At 43.9% G+C, this 22,500-nt stretch overlaps 1 protein-coding gene across 1 annotated transcript in view; it reads right to left on the minus strand.

The window, feature by feature from the left end:
* Nucleotides 1–22,500, minus strand: part of LOC121857776 (serine-rich adhesin for platelets-like) — a 42,216-nt gene that overhangs the window by 7,495 nt on the left and 12,221 nt on the right. Inside the window, exons 3-14 of the mRNA XM_042353957.1 lie at nt 18,053–18,248; nt 17,634–17,823; nt 17,087–17,238; nt 14,798–15,481; nt 14,127–14,287; nt 13,595–13,879; nt 11,988–13,460; nt 11,466–11,782; nt 10,569–10,933; nt 8,780–9,268; nt 7,473–7,536; nt 6,448–6,538 (exon numbers count right to left, since the gene is read on the minus strand). Coding sequence (XP_042209891.1) covers nt 6,448–6,538; nt 7,473–7,536; nt 8,780–9,268; nt 10,569–10,933; nt 11,466–11,782; nt 11,988–13,460; nt 13,595–13,879; nt 14,127–14,287; nt 14,798–15,481; nt 17,087–17,238; nt 17,634–17,823; nt 18,053–18,248 — 4,467 coding nt within the window. The remainder of the gene's footprint in view (nt 1–6,447; nt 6,539–7,472; nt 7,537–8,779; nt 9,269–10,568; nt 10,934–11,465; nt 11,783–11,987; nt 13,461–13,594; nt 13,880–14,126; nt 14,288–14,797; nt 15,482–17,086; nt 17,239–17,633; nt 17,824–18,052; nt 18,249–22,500) is intronic.

Raw genomic sequence — 22,500 nt, forward strand, 5'->3', positions numbered from 1 at the left:
GTAGTGGAGTGAGTTAAGGATTTGTTAAGTGAGAAAATATGACACAAAAATTGAATAATAATAAAAATATTAAAAGCAGAAGCCAAAAATAATGTAAAAAAATTGCCTTGACTAATTTGAGCAAGGTGTTAACTTTTCTCTCTCTCTGTATCTCTTTATCTCTCTCTCTGTATCTCTTTATCTCTCTCTCTGTATCTCTATCTTTCTTTTCTTAAGTTTGTAATATCTCTGTCTATTTCTCTCGTTATCTTTTATTTAAGTATCCAATCTCTCTCTCTCTCTCTCTCTCTCTCTCTCTCTCTCTCTCTCTCTCTGTAAGCTTTCCTTAACTACCAATTTTATCCAATATGGTCAATAATTAATAAAAATTAGACCCTCGTAATAAAAACTTAAATTTACGTGATAATTAATATTTCAATTATAAAAGTCTCGTCAAATTACCTATAAGAACATGATAGTAAATTTGTATAGAACATTTTTTTTTATTCTTGGTTAATTTCTTACTTTTTTAAATCCTAAACTTTTCGGATTTTATTTTTTTCCCTGGAAGTATCAGGATTTTAAGATGACGGAACAGTAGTGGGTTACAAACGGATTTTAAGTTGACGTAACAGTAGTATATTAGAAACGGATTTATGATGTCCTAACAGTAGTGGATTACAGGCGGATTTAAAGTTTTATACATGGACTTATCTACAAAATTTTGATAACTTATGAATACATTTGGTTACTGACTGACTCTTGTTATTTTAATTAACAATAGTACGAAAACAAAAACAAGGAAGAACTTGTTAAACATTTGACTGAGATATTGGATCTTGGACTTAGAGAAATAAAGAATTTACGATAATTTAAAAAACAATGAACTTGAGAGACAAAACTGTTACTAAGACAAATTAAAACACTTAAGATAAAATATAAAAAGACTTACGACATTAATTGAAACACTTAAATAAGAGAGAAAATACCAGAGAAAAAATTTGAAGACTTAAGAGAAAACACGAAAAAAAACTAGAGATAATTTTAACAGTTAACTAAAAGTGAGAGATATTTGAGAGACATTGAACAACTTGCCCAAATAGTGGTGAACTTTTAAGCAGTTTTACTCACAAAATTATAAAGTGTAGTAAAGTGTTGGCCACATGCTGGGAGAGAGAACACTTATCGGATGTAGCGCTTCTGAAACAAACAAACAAGCACATGTCAGATCTTTTTATTCTGGTTGTAAATAACTTCCTGTTGTATTTTACCATCGAGTTATTGTTGTTGTTGTTGTAAAGTGATTTTATAGCGTATTGTTGGAAATATATAGTTTATAATCGATTTATTCATTGTTGCTGTTGTTATTTTAATATTTTATTTTTATTCGTATTGTAAGATTAATTAGTTTATTTTTTTGTAATTCTTCACTTTTAGTTTTCATTGTACGTATTTTTGTGTTCGTATAACGCGTTCAGAATTTTAATACCATTTTTATTTTCCATTTTTTAAGGCATATCAATATATTACTTTCACGTTGTTTTAAGTAAGATATAAGTATTGTCTATATTTCAATCATGTTACTTATTTCAAACTAAGTCTTACACGTTATTATTATTATTATTTCAAACCCCTGATAGAATGTCTTTCATTTCCTTCAGTTCAGACGAATGATAGTGGAGTATTACAGGACCGTGAGTGAGGTAATGGAACACGAATACAGCTTCTTAACCTCTGATCTCAGCTTCTAAACTTCTGATCTCAGTTCCTTAACTTCTAATCTCAGCTCCATAACTTCTGATCTCAGCTCCTTCGTCTCTCATCTCAGCTACAACATTAGTTTCTTCATCTTCATTACAAATATCAGTGACTTCAGCCAAGATTGACCTCAACAGTGAATAAATTTAGCTACGATTGACTTCAGCTACGAATTATATCAGCCAAATTTAACTCCTGCTAACACTGATTTCAGCCAGGATCGACTTCAGTTTCAGGTACAGCCTTGAGTGACTTCAGCTGGGAATAACTTCAGCTAGGATTGACTAAGACTGGAAATGCCTTCAGCTAGGATTGACTAAGACTGGGATTGACTTTAACTGGGAATAACTTCAGCTGGAAATTACTTCAGCTAGGATTGACTTTAGCTGGAAATGCCTTCAGCTAGGATTTACTTCAGCTAAGACTGACTTCAGCTATGATAGACTTCAGTACAGTATAGGATTAATTTCAGCAGCGCCACAAACAGTTAGGGGTAGATGGGAGCCAGGATTAGCTTCACTAGCGCCATCACAGCTAGGATTATTATCTTCAGTAACATTATTGCTCTCTCTCTCTCTCTCTCTCTCTCTCTCTCTCTCTCTCTCTCTCTCTCTCTCTCTCTTTTATATCTATACACGGTAAGGCAAAACACCCCTTACCACTTAATTATAACTCACTTAATACATTCATATCTAACTAATTCCACATTTAAAGACACTTATTTTATTTTCCCCCAAACAAACAAACACCACGACTAACATTTATACAGATAATAATGGAAAGAAATGTATCTTAAAAAAATGTAGCCAAAATAAGTGAGTCTTCTTCATATTCTGTCTAGAGAAGTTTATTACAGGGGTGAATGTGGTGCAGTGTTGTGTGTAATATCTCCTACAACACGACACGACACGACACAACACAACACAACACAACACAACACAACACAACACGACACACCACAACTCAACATGTATATACGGTGTTTTATATCTTGATTATATTCTTTATATTAAATACTGGTCTATTTTATTTATTTCTCTTGTGTCGAAAAAAATATTAATAATTCGTTTTAATTTTATTTTAGTTTGATTTGTTCTACGCATTAAAAAAAATTAAATAATTTAGTATATTTTTATCTCACTTTTATGTTTGTTTGTTTTATTATTTTTTGTGTGTATTAATATTGTCTTAATTATTATAAATATTTCGTATAAAAAACTAAAAATAACTAATTTTTATTTCATCTTTATCAGTTCCTTACTTACGTCACCTGGGCACTATGGTATAATGCCCAGGTGTTAATGAGTTCTCACCTCACCGCAGTTATCAGCCAACCAATAGCCTCACACCTTATAAACTTGTCCACCAATCACAGTGCATCTTACACACACAGTCCCCCGTCTGACGTCATTACCTTCCTAAGAATTTACTATTTTGTTCATATTCATTTCATTAGTGAGAGTGTATGTATGTATATATGTATGTATGTATGCATGTATGTATGTATGTATGCATGTATGTATGTACAGTATAAGACGTAGCTTTGTGATCATACTTGAATTGGTTACTGAAGAACGTGACTGAGAGGCTAAGGAAACCTGACAGACAACATCACAACACAACACAACACCTGAGATACTAAGAAATGACAAAGTTGTGTTGATCTTTGGTGCATAAACAGAGAAACAAAATGGTTCTTTCCTGCAGGTAAAAATGTTTCATCCTTTTTTCCCTTCCCTCAATCATATTCAGGCAAAAACTAGTTAACCTGATCAGCGTGTGGGGGAGAGAGGTGGGGAGAGGTGAGTGAGGAGAGAGTGAGAGAGTTTTAAAAGTAAATATCATAATCTACTTTATAATGTAACAGTGTATATATATAATTCAACACACACACACACACACACACACACACACACACACACACACACACACACACACTCCCTATCCAGTGTTACAAAAGCTGTACCATTCTCTTGATTGTAAGCTTAAATAATAAGATAAATAAAGCGCAGCAGCCATAAATAAATACAAAAGTTGCAAAGCTTATCTGGCAAAATAAAAAAAAGAATGGTGGTAATATAATCCGTAATTAATGCATGACGTACCTGAAGACCTGGATACATCAGGGTCACGTACTGGTCCTTAAGGCTTAAATAGGGTTAAATTAACTCCCTTGAATCAGGGTTTTGTATTAGTGAATAATGATCTCTGATTGGTTGATGTATTAACCAATAAAATACGGGGAAAATGACGTCTAAACAAACTCTGGCTGTTAAACTAACCAATAAGATTCGTGAATGATAATAAATGAAGTGTATATTTTATTTTCCATTTTTATTCATTACTTGTAGAATATTAATGGACCTTTTATTTGTTTGAGGTCAAGTTATAAATTCTCACTCAGGAGGAGACAATTAATCATACTAACGTCAGACAGAGAGACACCACTGATGGATAACGGATAATAAGTCTCATATACAGTAAAACCTCTATTTAACGGACAATATGGAGAGGAAAGTCCGGTATATCGAGGGTCCGTTATGAAACATCAAGCATAACGAACTATATAGATGTGAAAATCCGTTATACAGAGGGTCTATTAAATATAAACTCCCCCATCTAACGAACAACATGAGGAGAGAGAAGTCCGTTATATGGAGGTTTTATTGTATATGAAATATTGTTAACAGGGACAAATTGTTTTAGAAGTTTCAATTATATTATAAAAAGAGTTACCAAGACGGGAGACTCCACTCTACGGGTCACCTTGGCAACACTAATGACGACAGCGCCTCTAGTGGTGGGGGCGTGCGTACAGGTGTAAACATACTATCTAGTTACTTATGGTTCTGTACACTAATTAAATACCCAAATACCTGAGTAATGTCCGTGTGTGTGTGTGTGTGTGTGTGTGTTTAAGTAGACTAGCCAATCAGAAGCTTAGTTTACTGATATAGAAACAGGGAGCCAATTTAACCCTTTTTATTTAATAATAATAATAATAATAATAATAATAATAATAATAATAATAATAATAATAATAATAATAATAATAATGATAATAATAATTCAGCAGAGTTCTATAACAAATACTAATCCTTATCACCTAATTAGTGAGATTAAAGCCTGCAATTACCAGGTGGAGGGTGAGGGTGGAGTGTGAGGGTGGAGTGTGAGGGGTGGGTGTGAGGGGTGGAGTGTGAGGGTGAAGTGTGAGGAGGTGGAGTGTGACGTTAGTGGAGTGTGAGGGGTGGAGTGTGAGGGGTGGAGTGTGAGGGGTGGAGTGTTGTGAGGGGTGGAGTGTGAGGGTGGAGTGTGACGTTGAAGTAGAGGTGTAAGGGTGGGTAGAGGGGTGGAGTGTGAGGGTGGAGTGTGACGTTAGTAGAGTGTAAGAGGTGGAGTGTGAGGGGGTGGAGTGTGAGGGTGGAGTGTGAGGGGTGGAGGTGTGACGTTAGTAGAGTGTAAGGGTGGAGTGTGAGGGTGAAGTGTGAGGTGGAGGGTGAGGTTGGAGGGTGAGGGTGGAGTGTGAGGTGGAGGTGAGGGGTGCAGTGTGAGGGGTGAAGTGTGTGAGGGGTGCTTGGGTGTGAGGGTGGAGTGTGAGGGTGGAGTGTTGTGGGTGGAGTGTGACGTTAGTGGAGTGTGAGGGTGGAGTGTGAGGGTGGGGTGTGAGGGGTGGAGTGTTGTGAGGGTGGAGTGTGAGGGGTGGAGTGTGACGTTAGTAGAGTGTAAGAATTGGAGTGTGAGGGTGGAGTGTGAGGGGTGGAGGTGAGGGTGGAGGTGAGGGTGGAGTGTGACGTTAGTAGAGGTGGGGTGGGTCTTGACGTTAGTAGAGTGCAGGGTGGAGTGTGAGGGTGGAGGGTGAGGGGTGGAGTGTGAGGGTGGAGAGTGAGGTGGAGTGTGACGTTAGTAGAGTGTAGGGTGATGTGAGGGTGGAGTGTGACGTTAGTAGAGGTGTAAGGGTGGAGTGTGAGGGTGGAGTGTGAGGGTGGAGGTGAGGGGTGGAGTGTGAGGTTGGGTGTGAGGGTGGAGTGTGAGGGTGGAGTGTGGCGGTGCAGTGTGAGGGTGGAGTGTGAGGGTGGAGTGTGAGGGGTGGGTGGTGTGAGGGGTGGGTGTGAGGTGGAGTGGTGTGAGGGGTGGAGTGTGAGGGGTGGAGTGTGACGTTAGTGGAGTGTGAGGGTGGAGTGTGACGTTAGTAGGAGTGTAGGGTGGGTGTGAGGGGTGGAGTGTGTGGCGGTGCAGTGTGAGGGTGGAGTGTGAGGGTGGAGTGTGAGGGGTGGGTGGTGTGGGGTGGGTGTGAGGGGTGGAGTGTGGCGTTAGTGGAGTGTGAGGGTGGAGAGGTGAGGGTGGAGTGTGAGGGGTGGAGTGGTGTGTGAGGGTGGAGTGTGAGGGTGGAGTGTGAGGGGTGCAGTGTGATGGTGCAGTGTGAGGTGGAAGGTGTGAGGTGGAGTGGTGTGAGGGGTGGAGTGTGAGGGTGGAGAGTGTGACGTTAGTGGAGTGTGAGGTGGAGGTGAGGGTGGAGTGTGGGGAGTGCAGTGTGAGGGTGGGGTGAGGGTGGAGTGTGCTTGAGGGGTGCAGTGTGGCGGTACAGTGTGAGGTGCAGTGTGGCAGTTGCAGTGTGAGGGTGGAGTGTGAGGGTGGAGTGTGACGGTTCAGTGTGAGGGTGTAGTGTGACGTTAGTGGAGGGTGACGGGTGACGGGTGACGGTCTTACCTTGCAGGCGAGAGAAGCGGATGAGAAAGCGTCCGAGATGTTGAACTGTCGTGAGGGAGAGTGGAGGTCATACATTGATCCCCAGGAATCACTGTCGAGGAGAGCAGAGAGTGAGTGAGTGAGTGAGTGAGTGAGTGAGTGAGCGAGTGAGGAGTGGTAGTGAGTGACAGTGAGCAGTAGTGAGTGAAGTGGGAAGTGCAGTGAAATGTGTGTGAAAACGAGTGAGTAGTGAGCAGGCAGTGAGTGAGGCAGTGGTGAGCAGTGAGTGAGTGAGCGAGTGAGTGAGTGAGTGAGCGAGTGAGTGAGTGAGTGAGATTAAATGAGTGTGTTACAGTTAGAGACAGAATGAGAAAGAGAAATACAATGTAAATAAGTGAAAGAGAATGAGTGAAATTGTGTACTATATAGGAGTGTACATAGAAAGACATGTACATACTAGTTGGTGTACATGAGAGGGAAGATGTACAATACTAGTGGTGTACATGAGGAGGAAAGGTGTACAATACTAGTGGTGTACATGAGAGGGAAAGTGTACAATACTAGTGGTGTACATGAGAGGAAGTGTACAATACTAGTGGTGTACATGAGAGGGAAGGTGTACAATACTAGTGGTGTACATGAGAGAAAAGGTGTACAATACTAGTTGGTGTACATGAGGAGGGAAGGTGTGCAATACTAGTGGTGTACATGAGAGGAAGGTGTACAATACTAGTGGTGTACATGAGAGGGAAGGTGTATAATACTAGTGGTGTACATGAGAGGGGAGGTGTACAATACTAGTGGTGTACATGAGAGGGAAGGTGTACAATACTAGTGGTGTACATGAGAGGGAAGGTGTACAATACTAGTGGTGTACATGAGAGGGAAGGTGTACAATACTAGTTGGTGTACATGAGAGGGAAGGTGTACAATACTAGTTGGTGTACATGAGAGGGAAGGTGTACAATACTAGTTGGTGTACAAGAGAGGGAAGGTGTACAATACTAGTTGGTGTACATGAGAGGGAAGGTGTACATTGCCCTCACCTTGTACTGTACATTGAGGACGGTCGAGGTCTACTGCTGCTCCTCTCCCTGTACCTGGCGCCACCTGTAACACACCAACCGTAATTAGTCCTGGGCGACTTTACCTGGGCTACTTCATCTAAGCTACTTTACCTGGGCTACTTTACCTTGGCTACTTTATCTAGGCTAATTTACCTGGGCTACTTCATTGGGGTTACTTTATCTAGGCTACTTTACCTGGGCGACTTTACCTGGGCTACTTCATTGGGGTTACTTTATCTAGGCTACTTTACCTGGGCTACTTTACCTGGGCTACTTTACCTGGGCTACTTTACTTGGGCTACTTTATCTAGGCTATTTTACCTGGGCTACTTTACCTGGGCTACTTCATTGGGCTACTTTACTCAAGATAATGCCCATGTTGACAGTTAAACGAGACATATTTATTATTCTGTAGACACCAGTCAACAGAAAACGAAAGACCGATTATAGTCAATAACCACAATGTAGAACACAGAAATTTACATCATAGAACACGGGAATAAACGACAGAAAACGGAATCAGGCAATACATATGGGAATTAACGACAGAAAATGGGTCCTTAGGCATTACAAACGGGAATCAACGACAGAAAACGGAATCAGGAAACGCAAACAGGATTGAGGGCACAGAAAACGGGGGAAAGGATCCGAACAGGACGGGAATTACGTCTCAATAATAAAGAAAATGGGAAATTAAGCCACAGAAAATGGAAAGAGGATTCAGACAATGAGGAAGAGGAGGAGAGGGAAAAGAAAACGCCATGCTGTACCACAAGGTTAATTAGAGGTGTCCCGGGGGTCTCTGGGGGCCCTGAGGATGTCTCTAGGGTCCTGAGGATGTCTCTAGGGCCCTGAGGATGTCTCTGGAGGCCCTGAGGATGTCTCTAGGGTCCTGAGGATGTCTCTAGGGCCCTGAGGATGTCTCTGGAGGCCCTGAGGATGTCTCTGAGCCCCTGAGGATACCTCTAAGAGTCCCGGGGGTCTCTGGAGCCCTTAGGATGTCTCTAGGGGCCATGAAGATGTCTCCAGGAGTTCTGGGGGAGTCTGGGGGCCCTGTGGATGTCTCTAGGGGCCCTGAGGATTTCTCTGGGAGCCCTGAGAATGTCTCCAGGGCCCTGAAGATGTCTCTAGGAGTCCTGGGGGACCCGGGGGATCTTATGGGGGGCTGGATATTCTTGGGAGGTTACTGAGGGCCTCTGAGGACTTGGGGTCTTTGGCGGCTGGGGGCTGGGGGCTGGGGGCTGGGGGCTGGAGGGGCTGGGAGGTCTTTGGGGGTCCTAATTTACCATTGTGGACAGCAGTGTGGGTAATTCCCGTCTTGTTCAGCGCCTCCTCTACATCATTCCACAGCGATTGGTTGTTACTGCAGCTGCTGGCTTGTGATTGGCTCGTCTCGCACAGCACTGATTGGCTGACACTTCTGCCGCCCTGTGATTGGTTCATTTCGCTTAGCATTGATTGGTTGATACTTCTACTGGCGTGTGATTGGTTCATTTCACCGAATACCGATTGGTTAATACTTCTACTGGCTTTTGATTGGCTCATTTCACCGAATACCGATTGGTTGATACTTCTGCTGGCTTTTGATTGGTTCATTTCGCCGAATACCGATTGTTTAGTACTTCTACTGGTTTGTGATTGGCTCATTTCACCAATCAGTGTGTTGGTGGCTTGTGATTGGCTCATTTCACCCAGCAGTGTTTTGGTGGCTTGTGATTGGCTAATTTCTCTACCAATCTCTGTCTCCACACCATTATCAAGGTCAACTTCGTCCTCTGGAAGAAGATTACCTCAGTCACGTGATCACCTCCCCCCCCCACCCCCTGTTGTCTAGGTCAGCCTGTATGATGATGATAATGATGAAGATGATGATGAAGATGATGATGATGATGATGACTGTCTCTGTTCTCGTCTTGATTAATGTTAAGAAAATTTAAAGGTCTCAAAAAGATACAAGTAAAGTAATAAATAAGTTAAACAAATAAAATATATAAATTATCACTACTTTTATAACTAACTATAAAATCAACAGGAAAATATCACTACTTTTTTATATATAACAAAGTCTAAGACCCTTACTACAAGCACAACGCCAGCACGGGCAATCAGCATCGCCTGACGTAAACTCATTCTATCTCTATGTGCTTGTTATTATAATACTATAATAAAATATTAATTAAATTCTACGTAAAAATATATTTAAAAACTTTGTCAAAAAATAATAAAATATAGGAAAAAATGACTAAATACTTTGTTAAACTATTCTTACAATTAACACAGACAGCTGTTAAAAATCATAGTTATATGTTCTTTAATATCCAGTTAGGGAAGATGATAACCAATAAACGTTAAGTTAGGGATGATTATAACCAATCAGTATTCAGTTAGGGAAGATGATAACCAATGAAAGTTAAGTTAGGGATGATTATAACCAATCAGTATTCAGTTAGGGAAGACTATAACCAATGAACACTCAACAACTCAGGTCCAGGTAGGAAATATATTAAGGTTTGTTTACATTTGGGTGTGTGACGTGACAAGGCAGCACCCACCTATCCCTCATCTCACTCTCTTAATCTTTCTAACATAACTACAGGTAGAAATACAACAACAATTTCCTGTAATTAAGATAACTCCTGTCGCTGTAATTTTCACGGCACAAAGAGTTATACAGAAATTTATTGGACTGTAATTCACCTCGATAAAAGTTGTTATCATTCCTCTGCTTCCATTCTGAGTGAGAGAAATACTGTACTCTTATTGTCAAGTGACCGCGGGAGTAAAGTGATGATTATTTTCTCTTATATGTAATTAAGTTTTGTAATTTACTTTTAGAATTACATAAATATTTTTCATGGTTATGTATATTAGACAATGGTCAGGTTATTTATTTAATTCTCTCTCTCTGATTAACACTGAGACACACCAACAGCGTCTGTCATAACGTTAGTGTGTTATTGTTATTGTTTGGGGTGAGTGAGGTACTGAGGGTGTACTAAACATGTCAGGACGTCATGTTAGGCAGCTGGGATGAAGGACAGGTTGGGTGGTGTTCCACACTCCCTCAAGACTCACCGTAGTAGGCGGCAGCAGCAGCGGCGCTGGCGGCAGCGGCGGCACTGGCGGCGGCGGCGCGGGATCTTACATCATCACGCACCATGTTGAGGTGTGAGGACCAGCCGCGACCTGACGTGAAGGTGTTGGTGCTGCAGACGAGGTTGCTAGTGCTGCTGCCCCACCCGCCGCTGCTGGACGCATAAGACGTCGGGGACTCCACACCGTTGCTGTGCAGGACCTCACGGGAGCTCCAGCGCCGCCCCAGACTCGGGCTTGGGCTGGAGGTGTAGTAAGACCTGGAGATGCTGGACGCTCGCTCCAGACGGCGGCTGACGCGGACTTTCTCACTGTACGAGATCCTGTCGTCCAGGACTGACTGTGACCTGTCCACACCAACACACACACCATGAGTTACATAGTTATCCAGTTCTCTATCTATCTCTCAACATATGAATGTATGTATACATTTATCTATCTATTTATCCAACTGTCTGTTCATCACCAATCTTCATCCATCTATGTATCTAACAACAACTATGTGTCACTCACAACTTAAGGGAAATAGGCGGTGTCCGAACACATAATTATTCTCTCAACTGTGAACCCTTGTAAACGTGACTTGTGACTGAGAGATGAAGGTGAGAGATAGGAGAGACTCGTCAGATGAGAGACTCTTCTGGCTACTATTGGGTTTGTTGAGTTAGTTAATAAGAATTTGTTTACTGGATCATTAGTGTTGAGGCAGGCGTTTACCCTGTCTCCTCCTTTATTAACCCTTTAAATGGCAAGTAGCCCTGAGGTATTTTATTGTGACTTACGCCAGACGATTTTATTCAGCTGAGAGAAGTCCCTACTCTCAAGAAGGTTAAATCTTTGTTTGTGGACAAACCATATCGAAGGAGAATATTTTCTGACCTTTCCATTCGGTTTCTGGTGATGGAGGAGGAGGAAAACTTCCGGGTGTCTGAAGAAGTGGAGGAAGACGAGGAAGAGGAGGAGGTCTTTGCAGTGTCTGAAGTGAAGGACTTCTTTGAGGTGTCAGAGGTCTTTGAGGTCTCGTAGGTGCTGGAGGTCTTGGTGGCGTCTGTGATGATGATGTCGTCAGGAGGCGGAGGAGCTGGACCCTTGTTGTGCCTGGCGGGGATCGGACTCTTCCTCTTCTGCGTGGTGGACTGGTCCAGGGGCGAGGTGGGTCGCAGGACTGGTGGCCGGTATGTCGCCTCACACATGGTCTGAACCACAACAATAAACATCATGTTGAATCACACTTACATAATATAATGATTACTGTTACACATCATATTCAGTTACACTAATAACATTTAATACATAGAAGAATATTTAAGTATAAATAAGTATAATGGGTAAAGTATAGGATAGGATTACTTCTGTTATACAAGAACAAAAACTTGTTTGCACTTCACGTTCACAACTTACCTGATGGCTTTGAAATTTCTCCGGAGAGAAGACCTGTTTACAGAACTCGCACGGGATGACATCGAGCATCTCCTTGGGGACGAGGCCATTCATCATAGGTTTACTGTCGAACTTGATGAAGCCATTTACGTGGCCGTTCACTTGAGGTTTTTCCTGAGACACTGCTGTCTTGACTGAAGGCGTTGGGCTCTTGACGTAGCCGTTCGTTTGAGTGTGTGAAGAGGAGGTTGTTGACGACTTGTATTGCTGCTGTGGTGGTGGTGATGATACCTTGGGTGGTGACTGTGGGGGTGGCGGCGCACGGTACTTGTTCGGGTTCTTAATAAAGACAGGTTCAGCGTGGTCCTGGACGGGCGCCGGCTGTGGCACGGGCGAAATTTGTTTTACTTGAGAAGATTTGGTGGGTTGTGGTGAGGGAGTGTCGGCGTCTGTACTGTGGGAGGCCGGCAGCTGTGTGGCAGAGCGACTGGTGGTCACAGGTTGTACCTGCTGCGTGTCGTCGTCTACTCCGGTGTCCTCCAGTGGGGCAGTGTTGGAGCGCACGTAGCCCCTTCTGTTGGCGGCGCCGGTAGCAGAGATGCTCCGCCAGGAGAAGATGGCTGAGGAAAGAAGTCGACCTCGGCGAGGACGCATATAAGGGCCCTCCTCGTCGTCATAGTCGAGCTCCACGTCAGTAGTGGGAGTGTCTGGGGGAGCCAGTTCCCTGTTGGGTGTGGTTGCTGGCACGGGAGACGCGGAGCTGCTCGTCGACGGAGTTGTTGACACGGAGTTGCTGCTGACTGAACTGTTGCTGGTTGACCCGCTGGGCGCTGGACTCACGCTGAAGGGACGACTACTGCCGGAGCTGAGGCTGGGTGACACCACCACTGACGGCGGCTGGTCGACGATGGTGATGGTGGTGGTGGCCGGAGAACTGGCTGGTGGCGGGCTGACTGACGGAGGACAACTGGGAGGTGGACTGAACGTCGGGCTCCTCACACTCGCAAATGTGGGCGTGGGGCTCCTCCTGGTAGGGGACACGGGAGTTCTCGGGGGTATGGGTGCGGGGCTTTTTCTGTTCCCAGATGAACCTGAGTCTGAGGATTTGGGTGGAATGGAGGAGGGGTTAGGCGCGATGCTCTTCCTCGGCGGTGTACACACTGGGGTGGGCGTTCTTCCTGTAGTTTTTCTCGGTGCTGGAGAAGCTGGTCCTGCGCTTCTTGGTGGACCTGACGACGTCTGGCCTGTAACACTAGAAGATGAACTGACTGAAGTGACCCTACTACTACTGCTGTTGATGCTGGCTGTGATGGTGGTAGAGCTGGAGGAAGCTGTGGTGGCTGCCGTCGACCGCTGAGCAAGACGGGATGTTCGAGGCAGCTGCGTCTCGTTCTGCTCACAGCTGGTCTGATGTCTCATGAGGTCTCTCTCAGGGAACATCTCGTCACAGAACTCACAGGGCAGCATGACGGGGGCCTCGCGACGTACTGGAGGCTGGAAGGACAATACAACTAGTTAACTAACACCATAAATATTGCCTCATGATCAAAACTTCCAGCTCGATCACTCACATGGACGGTTCACTGCCTCTGAACTCTTGTTATTATAGTCAAACAGAAGCCACTTACCGTGTCCTCCTTGAAGGAAACTCTCTTCTTCAGGCCGGTGTTCTTGGGTCTGGCGCCGGTGCTGAGGACGCTACTGCTGCTGCTGCTGGTGGCGGCGTTGGAGTCACTGGAAGACTTGCTAATGGGGGTACTCCTGCTGGAAGAGGAGGCTGAGGAGGAAGAAGAGGACGAAGAGGAGGCCGCAGCATTCCTAGGGGAGGCTGGAGGGCGGCGGGAACTGCCCCTGGAGGAGGGAGAGTCGGAGTCCTCAGAGTCACTGCTGCTACTGCTGTCTGAAGACGCCTGCTGGAGGGGCGGAAGATGCATTCGTCAGCTGCCCGAGTTCTAGGTGACATTATTAGGGCGCTCAAGTGTGGGTTTGTGTATGTTTAGTGTATTTCAATATCTATACATACATGTGCGTGTGTTTGAGTGTCAGTCATTATCTATATATAAATATATACATGCGTGTGTACTTAAAGTATATATAAGCACTCATAAACAACCGTACATACGCTCACACTCGACGTTTTAAACAAAAGAAAGAACTCACCGCACGTTCAGGCATGGAGAGTGACCGCCTGAAGGTCGGTCGATGCTTGCGGTTGAACTCAGATGGTGGAAGGTCATCCTCAGCCTTAGCCAGCTGGAAGGCGAGCCATCTGTCATACTCCTCTTGGGTCGCATTCTTGGGTGGCTCCTTGCTGTTAGGACCTGAGGGACACAGCAACAAGTGAGACTAATGCGCTGCACAACACGGAAACAAAGACTAAAATATATTTATATAAGGTATAAAGAAAACAAAAATAAAAGCTCGAAAAAAATATCCATAACATTAATTTGGGAAACTCAAAAATTCGCATCGAAATAAATAAAAAAAAAGTAAAATACAGAACTGTCAAAGTTGAAATTTACGATGAGAAACAAAGCTAAGAAATAAAATAATTATGAAAAAAGAGTAAGGAAGTAAAAGACAACAAGGAACAATTAACCACGTTCTTCACAACATTGCACATCACTGCTAATTCATGTAAAAAAGTAGAATATTTCAGAAGGTAAGAAATTTAGCACGTGAAAATAATTCAAAGAGAGAAATGTTTACAGACGTTTGATTAAGAGGCAGAAAATGTTTACTGAATAATTAACAATAATTTTAGTCATTTAAAGAGAGAGAGAGAGAGAGAGAATAAAGGAGGCAGACGGGACCTCACCGTGTTGACTCACCAGAGGAGCGGGACGAGGCGCTGGCCGAGGTGGTGGTGGTGGTGGTGCCTGAACTGACGGAGCTGGAGAGGGCTGACAGTACAGAGAATGTCTCCAGGGCCAGAGACGTGGGTCTCCTGGGCCGGGCACCATTGGAGGCGGAATAGGAGGAGGTAGTGGTGGAAGAGGAGGACGAGGTACTGGTTGAGATGGAAGACTTTGTTTCGGACTGGTTGGCGGTGGAGGTGGACCTTGTGTCTGAGGACGTGGTGGACCTGTTGTTGGAGGATGACACTATCCTGTTGCTGGAGGAGGAGACGGAGTTGGAAGACCTTGCTGAGGAGGAGTTGGTGGCCGTCCTTGATGAGGAGGTGGTAGATGAGGGCTTCAAGGCCGAGGATGAAGTGGTGGTGGTGATGGCGCAGATGGAGGAGGAGGCGCTGGTTGAGGTGGCAGTGGAAGTCGTGGAGGAAGAGGGCGATGTAGAGGTGGTGGAGGAGGAGGAACAGCAGCAGTCATCATCCTTGACGGACTCTTTATCAGAGTCCTTGCAGGAGTCCTGGCAGGAGGTGGTGGAGGTGGTGGTGCTGGTAGTGGAGGAAGAGGAGTAAGGGGTGTAGGAGGGAGGAGTGTGGGTATTGGCAGGCCGCTGGTACCGGTAAGACGTGGAGGAGGTGCGGGTGGAGAGAAGAGCCGAGACCATATCTGTAAGAATGACAAAAATGACTAATTGCTGTCAACCTTAACCCTTTGAGAGGATGAAGATTTATCCCTCCGAGGACAATGTTTTAACCCTTTGAAGATAATGTTTAACTCTTTAAGGATTGTGCTTTAATTCTTTAAAATCAATTATTTAACCCTTTGAGAACAGTGGCTTTAAGCCCTGATGAGTATAACTTAAAAATATCGTTCACAATGGGTTTAAATACTGTCCTTAGAGGTTATACAATTATCCTCCAATGGTTAAGCCAGTGTCTTCAAAAGGTTAAATCAACATGCTCAAAAGGTTTAATTACTGTTCTCAAGGGGATAAAGTTACACAAGAAACATTAGTACCATTGCATCATGATCATCTGACCATTAAGGGTAAAGATAACTTTGTAGCGGATCCTTAGCGTGTGTGAAAAGTTCCTGCTGAATGGGATGAAAATCTATTAAATATTCATGAGTCGTTACTGTAGATCAAATATCTGGCTTGTTCCCAGAGTGTTTGTGAATATTTATTTAAAATTCAATCTGGAGAGACCAGTAATAATCTGCCAACATCAGCCAAAACTATATCAACATCACCAAACTTTGACAACATCACCAAACTCTGCCAATATCACCAAACTCTGACAACACCACCAAACTCCTCTGCCAACAACCAAAAAATGGCACCAAGAAATGCACTTCATATACCTGTTTATGATACTGTAATACAGGGAGAGAAGGAGGAGGAGGAGGGGGGACTAATGGAGAGAGAGAAAGAAGGGGACTGATGGAGGCAAAGGAAAGGGGCATAGAGGAAGGGAAGGAGAGGAGTGGATGAAGGTAGGGAAGGGGGTGAGATAAGGAAAGGACATAAGGGAAGGAGGAGGGATAAAAGGAAAGGAGGAGGATTCAGGAAAAAAGGGTGGAATGTGAGAAAGAGGAGGGATGAAGGGAAGGGGAGTTGGAAGGAAGGAGAGAGAGAGAGAGGAGGAAGAAAGAAGAGATGAGAGAGGAAGTAAAGAGCTTCGATCCTCAGTAAGGACACCTCATAATACGGAACATCCCACGTTCAGGGTGAAGTTGCCCCTTATTGTTGGTGAGACATATTAACGTTCGCTGTTGGGTGAGGAGTCTTTGTTGTGTGTCGGGGTTATGAAGCAATTCTCACTTGGTAGTTCTGGCCACACCTATACTTGTCACAGATATCCACACGACGATAATAAGTTCGAGAGGGGAAAAGACGTCAAGGTGAGTGGTGACAGTGAGGTCAAACTCTCTGGTGGATTAATGAACGAACATTCCACAAAGATTAACACTTAAAGGTTATAAGATCTTGTGTTGTTGACTGGAGGTTCTATTTCTGAAGGGGATTAAGATGTGAGGAGATAATGCGGTAGATATGCTAATGGGTAAAAGTGAGGGTAGGAGAGCCAGGGTGGAAGGAAGGCCGGCATAAACAAAATTTGAGAGGCCTGCTAAAAGACTCCCCTCAAAACGTTGAATTAGTATCTCAAACCTACAAGAACTTAAGGGCATACAAATTCTAATATCTAAATTAGAATTAGAATCTAAATGAAAAACAAAATCTAAAATAAAAAAGAGAACAGAACAGGTTACCGTCATAGTCCTGAGTGGTGTGGTGGTTGAGGCGTCTGGGTGTAGTGGGGGTGTAGGAGGAGGTGCGGCTGGGTACACTGTGGCTGCGGGTGTTCTTCTTATTCCTGGGTTTGTTGACATAGTTTTTGATGATGTCCTCCTCCCGGCAGAACCTGTTAATAAAGGAAGGTGTAAGGTGGTAGATGGCAGGTGATGGCAGGTGTGGTGTGGTGTGGTGTGGTGATGGTAGGCGTGGTCGTGGTAGTAAATGTGGTGTGGTTGATGGTAGTAAGTGTGGTGTGGTTGGTGGTAGAACAACGTCTCCCAATTTATACCAAAATAATATCTCTCAGGGCAATATCCCTCAGTATTCCCCAGGGTAATATCTCTCAGGGCAATATCTCTCAGTATTCCCCAGGGTAATATCTCTCAGGGCAATATCTCTCAGTATTCCCCAGGGTAATATCTCTCAGGGCAATATCTCTCAGTATTCCCCAGGGTAATATCTCTCAGTATTCCCCAGGGTAATATCTCTCAGGGCAATATCTCCCCCTCACTATTATCTCACCTTATATCCATCAACATGTCCCTGGGTATGTCCCTCCTACAGATGGCGCAGTTCTTGGTGGTGTTGGCGATGCCCTTAACACAGACCATGCAGAAGGTGTGGCCGCACTCCAGAGCCAGGGGCAAAGTCACTGGTCCGAGGCAGATGGGACACTCTTCTGCGCCTTCGTCATCTGAGCCATTCTTATCCGCTGGAGGAGGAGGAGGAGGAGGAAGAGGAAGACGATTATGAGAGGAAGACGAGGAGATAAAGAGAAGAATGACACAGAGAAGAGATGATACTAGAGATACAAGGTAATGAAGAGGTGTAAAAGGTGACAAGAAATGCAGTAACAGGATAAAACAGCAACACTAACGCTAACAGAAAAGTAACAGTAACACAAAAACAGTAACACTAAGACACGTAACAGTAACACTCACCTTTATCCTCGGGTTTGAGATACTTGTGGTCATTCTCGTAGTGAAACTGAAGGTATTTAAACTGGACGTACTTGGTACAGCCTTTACAACGCTCCGTCCTGGCCTCACAGTACTCGAGATGACGCCCTAACTCTGCCGATGCTACCTCGAGTTCGCAGTGCTGACATGCTACCAGCCGCCGCGGGCACTCCTCCTTCTGTAGGGGTGAGGAGGTCTTGGTTAAGTCAGGTAGTGAGAGGTAGAGATGGAATGTGTTTTGTGGAAGGGGTGGGATGGGGTGGGGGAGTAAGCCATGCTGGGGGTAGAGATGGGATTTTTCCTTCTATCTGTATAAAAACCAAAGGTCACTCGGGGTCAAGGCAGTGAGAGACACAAGATGGTCTGCTGCTCATGAAGAAAACTAGTGAAGAAGAGAAGTAAATAGCTAGTGAAGAAAATGAGTGAATAACTAGTGAAGAAACAGATAAAGAAATTATGTTTGATATGAAAAGTGAAGCAGTGTTACCAAGATTAAGTGAGAGATACTCCCTAACCTCAGCAGTGTTACCAAGATTAAGTGAGAGATACTCCCTAACCTCAGCTAATGTAGGCAGTTGACTCTAATCCATTTATACTCCTCTCTCCTTCCGCGTCCAACCATTTTAGAGTTGGGTTGAAGTAAAACGAGAGAAATTAAGACATTCTTTACAGTACGCGCTCTTGAAAATCCGTTCGCCCAGCCAGGTTTTTACCCCCGTGGCGGCGGTAAACACAGCACAAGGGGAGGGAAGGACTCTGGAGGCGAGGCTAAGATGTCGGAGGCTGGCGCAGGAATGACGCTCTCAGCTGCCCAGTTACTAGCATAATTCTCACATCACATGAACCACTTAAGGAGAGGAGACTTGTTTCACCGCTACAGGGATAACTACACGCGCACACACACACACACACACACACACACACACACACACACACACACACACATATATATTCTTCTTGGTAAAAAAAAAAGTCGCTCATCGATAATTTCTTACATAAAAGTACCTATTGTACTGCATAATGGACGTCGGAGTGTGTGAACGATAAAGTACCTTTGTTTATCGCTACCGTGGACGACTAGCGATTTAATAATGAATATAAACTAGAGAATAAAAATGCGTGACTTGGGGGGGAATTTTTAGAAGAAAGTTAGCGAGTATTGTTAAAAATATATGCGGAAAACCCGTATCGGGGTAACGTCGGGCGAGTTGCCAGGTACTGTGAGCATCAGGTGGACGACAAGAGTACACCCAGCCAGCCAGCCAGCCACTAACACCTTCCTCTGGCAGATACACAGGGACTATTTTCCACCACTTCCTCTCAACTATTTCCTGCCACCATTACCCCTCTACCCAAGGGAACTTTAAAAAACTCATCAAACTAAACTTATCGAGCATCACCAACACATAAAATTTGCTAGATACACAATAACAATTTTCTGCCATTCACTGTAAACAAATTACTAATTCTTCCAAAAGATTAACGAAAACAAAGGGGACAAAATAGTCGTTGTAAATAAAAAAGAATTCGTTTTGCCCTGATTTAAGTGTTAGAGAAGAGCTACACACTCAGAGGCGTTCCGTTTAGAGGATAGTACGAATTATGACGTCACTAGAGGTATAAATCAGGTTGGAGACGTGTGTTGTACGTGGGTAAGCCTGAGTGTTTACGGTCGTTACGTAAGGGCTGTCCCTGGCCTAAATTAAGGGTCGGACCCAGGACGGGACAACCTTGGCCTGTCCACCACGTTCTGGAGTGGCGGTGGTGGTGGTGTGTTGGTGGTGCGTGAATGGTGTTGGTGATAGTGGTGGTGGTAGGTGATGGTGGTGGTATGGTATTGGTGGTGATAATGGTGTTGGTGATAGTGGTGGTGGTAGGTGATGGTGGTGGTATGGTATTGGTGGTGATAGTGGTGTTGGTGATAGTGGTGGTGGTAGGTGATGGTGGTAGTATGGTATTGGTGGTGATAATGGTGTTGGTGATAGTGGTGTGATGTGATGGTGGTGGTATGGTATTGCGGTGATAATGGTGTTGTGATAGTGGTGGTGGTGGAAGGTGGTGGGTGGTGGTGGTGTTGGTGGTGATAATGGTGTTGGTGATAGTGGTGGTGGTAGGTGATGGTGGTGGTATGGTATTGGTGGTGATAATGGTGTTGGTGATAGTGGTGGTGGTAGGTGATGGTGGTGGTATGGTATTGGTGGTGATAATGGTGTTGGTGGTGGTAGGTGATGGTGGTGGTATGGTATTGGTGGTGATAATGGTGTTGGTGATAGTGGTGGTGGTAGGTGATGGTGGTGGTATGGTATTGATGGTGATAATGGTGTTGGTGATAGTGGGTGATTGGTGAGGCTTCGTTAATATTGACTTTATACACAAATACTTCAATAACTACGACGGTTTCAGGTGAAGAAAGACGCATTCTCTTCTTCGTCCACAAGATAGATAGATAGTGCATCGTCAGTATCAGCTTAAAGATATGAACTGCCCAATTATAGTTGTATTAAAGGTCTGGTTGTTAACGGTAAATGGGAGAATCCTATTGGCCCAGACGCACTTACAGACACACACACTCTCACGTACATACTTTTTCACCCACTCACTCCTAGGAAGTTGTGATGTTTTTTTCTCTATTATTATTATTATTATTATTATTATTATTATTATTATTATTATTATTATTAAATCTTTCCAATCTACATAATTATACAAAATATATAAAAACTCGAAAAATTAAATCCTAGTGTCAGATGTGGTCAGAATGATGAGATGGTGTGGTCAAACCGAGAAGGTGTGGTCAGATGCAGAAAATGTAGTCAAACCCTGAAGTTGTAGTCAAATCCAGAAGGTGTGGTCAAACTCAGGTGTGGTCAGACCCAGAAAATGTAGTCAAGCCCAGAAGGTGTGGTCAGATGCAGAAAATGTAGTCAAACCCTGAAGTTGTAGTCAAATCCAGAAGGTGTGGTCAAACCCAGGTGTGGTCAGACCCAGAAAATGTAGTCAAGCCCAGAAGGTGTGTGGTCAAACAGGTGTGGTCAGACCCAGAAATGTGGTCAAACCCAGAAGGTGTGGTCAGACCCAGAAGGTGTGGTCAGAATAATATATATATATATATACCACAGAGGCTAGACACTCCATCACCTCCCGACACACCACACCTCACATCAACATGTTGTTATCTCAGAAGAAACAGATCACCTCAGAATGTCTTTACCCTAGTATTTGGAAACCTCAGGTGGGAGGTGGTGAGGGAAGGAGAGAGTGTGAGGGGAAGGAGAGGAGTGGGGGAAGGAGAGTGAGTGAGGGGAAGGAGAGTGGTGAGGGGAAGGAGGTGAGTGGTGGGGGGAAGGAGAGGTGAGTGAGGGAAGGAGAGAATGGTGAGGGGAAGGAGGTGGGTGAGGGAAGAATGAGTGAGGGGGAAGGAGAGTGAGTGAGGGGAAGGAGAGAGAATGAGTGAGGGGAAGGAGAGTGAGTGAGGGGGAAGGAGAGAGAGAATGAGTGAGGGAAGGAGAGAATGAGGTGAGGGGAAGGGAGAGTGAGTGGGGAAGGAGAGAGAGGTGGGGGGAAGGAGACCCTGAAATGAGGGTAACTATACTCTGTGGGGTGATTGGTGTCACCTGGAGGGTGGTGACACTAACGAGGTAACTAGTGCCAGATGTATTCCGGAACGACCAGTGAGTAAGTCAAAGAAATGTAATGTGAGACTGTCTGACTTATAGAAAACGGAGTGTGATGAGACTCCAACCAGTTAATTAAGGTGGAAACTTAATTACAGTCTCATAAACGAGGTAATTAATTCAGGTCAACAAGGCTAATGATAGAGAAATGAGGATTGATGATTAAAGAGGATGGGAATGAGGAAGTAGAAATAATTCAATAAAACTTAAAAGGAAAACAGAATCACAAAAACATAGAAAATGTGGGGTGCCAACACTCAACTAGGTAATAATATAGATTAACATAATAATAATCACAGTAAATAGATATTGCATAAAACAACTTAAAAACAACTATATTTCAACTACTATCCAAAACAAAACACAGACAACAGAACCCAGTAATAAAAAAAACAAACAAACAATAGTTATCTCAAACACATACCTTATAGAAAACGGGAAGAGGGTAGACTTGTGTGGTATTTTATTTTGAACACAATACTAGTGTGTTTATGACGTCTTAAGGTTGTGTGTGTGTGTGTGTGTGTGTGTGTGTGTGTGTGTGTGTGTGTGTGTGTGTGTGTGTGTGTGTGTGTGTGTGTGTATTTTTCTTAATATCTTCCTCTATACATGAGTTGTATGTATGTATGTATGTATGTATGTATGTATGTATGTATGTATGTTAGGCGGGTCACTGAGAACAACTGTACTCTGAGAAAATTGTGGAGTAAAAATGGAGGAAAGAATAAAGGATGATAGAGACTCAGGAATAAACTA

This window comes from Homarus americanus, unplaced genomic scaffold, assembly GCF_018991925.1.
Source record: "Homarus americanus isolate GMGI-L3 unplaced genomic scaffold, GMGI_Hamer_2.0 scaffold45226, whole genome shotgun sequence".
NCBI lineage: Eukaryota > Metazoa > Arthropoda > Malacostraca > Decapoda > Nephropidae > Homarus > Homarus americanus.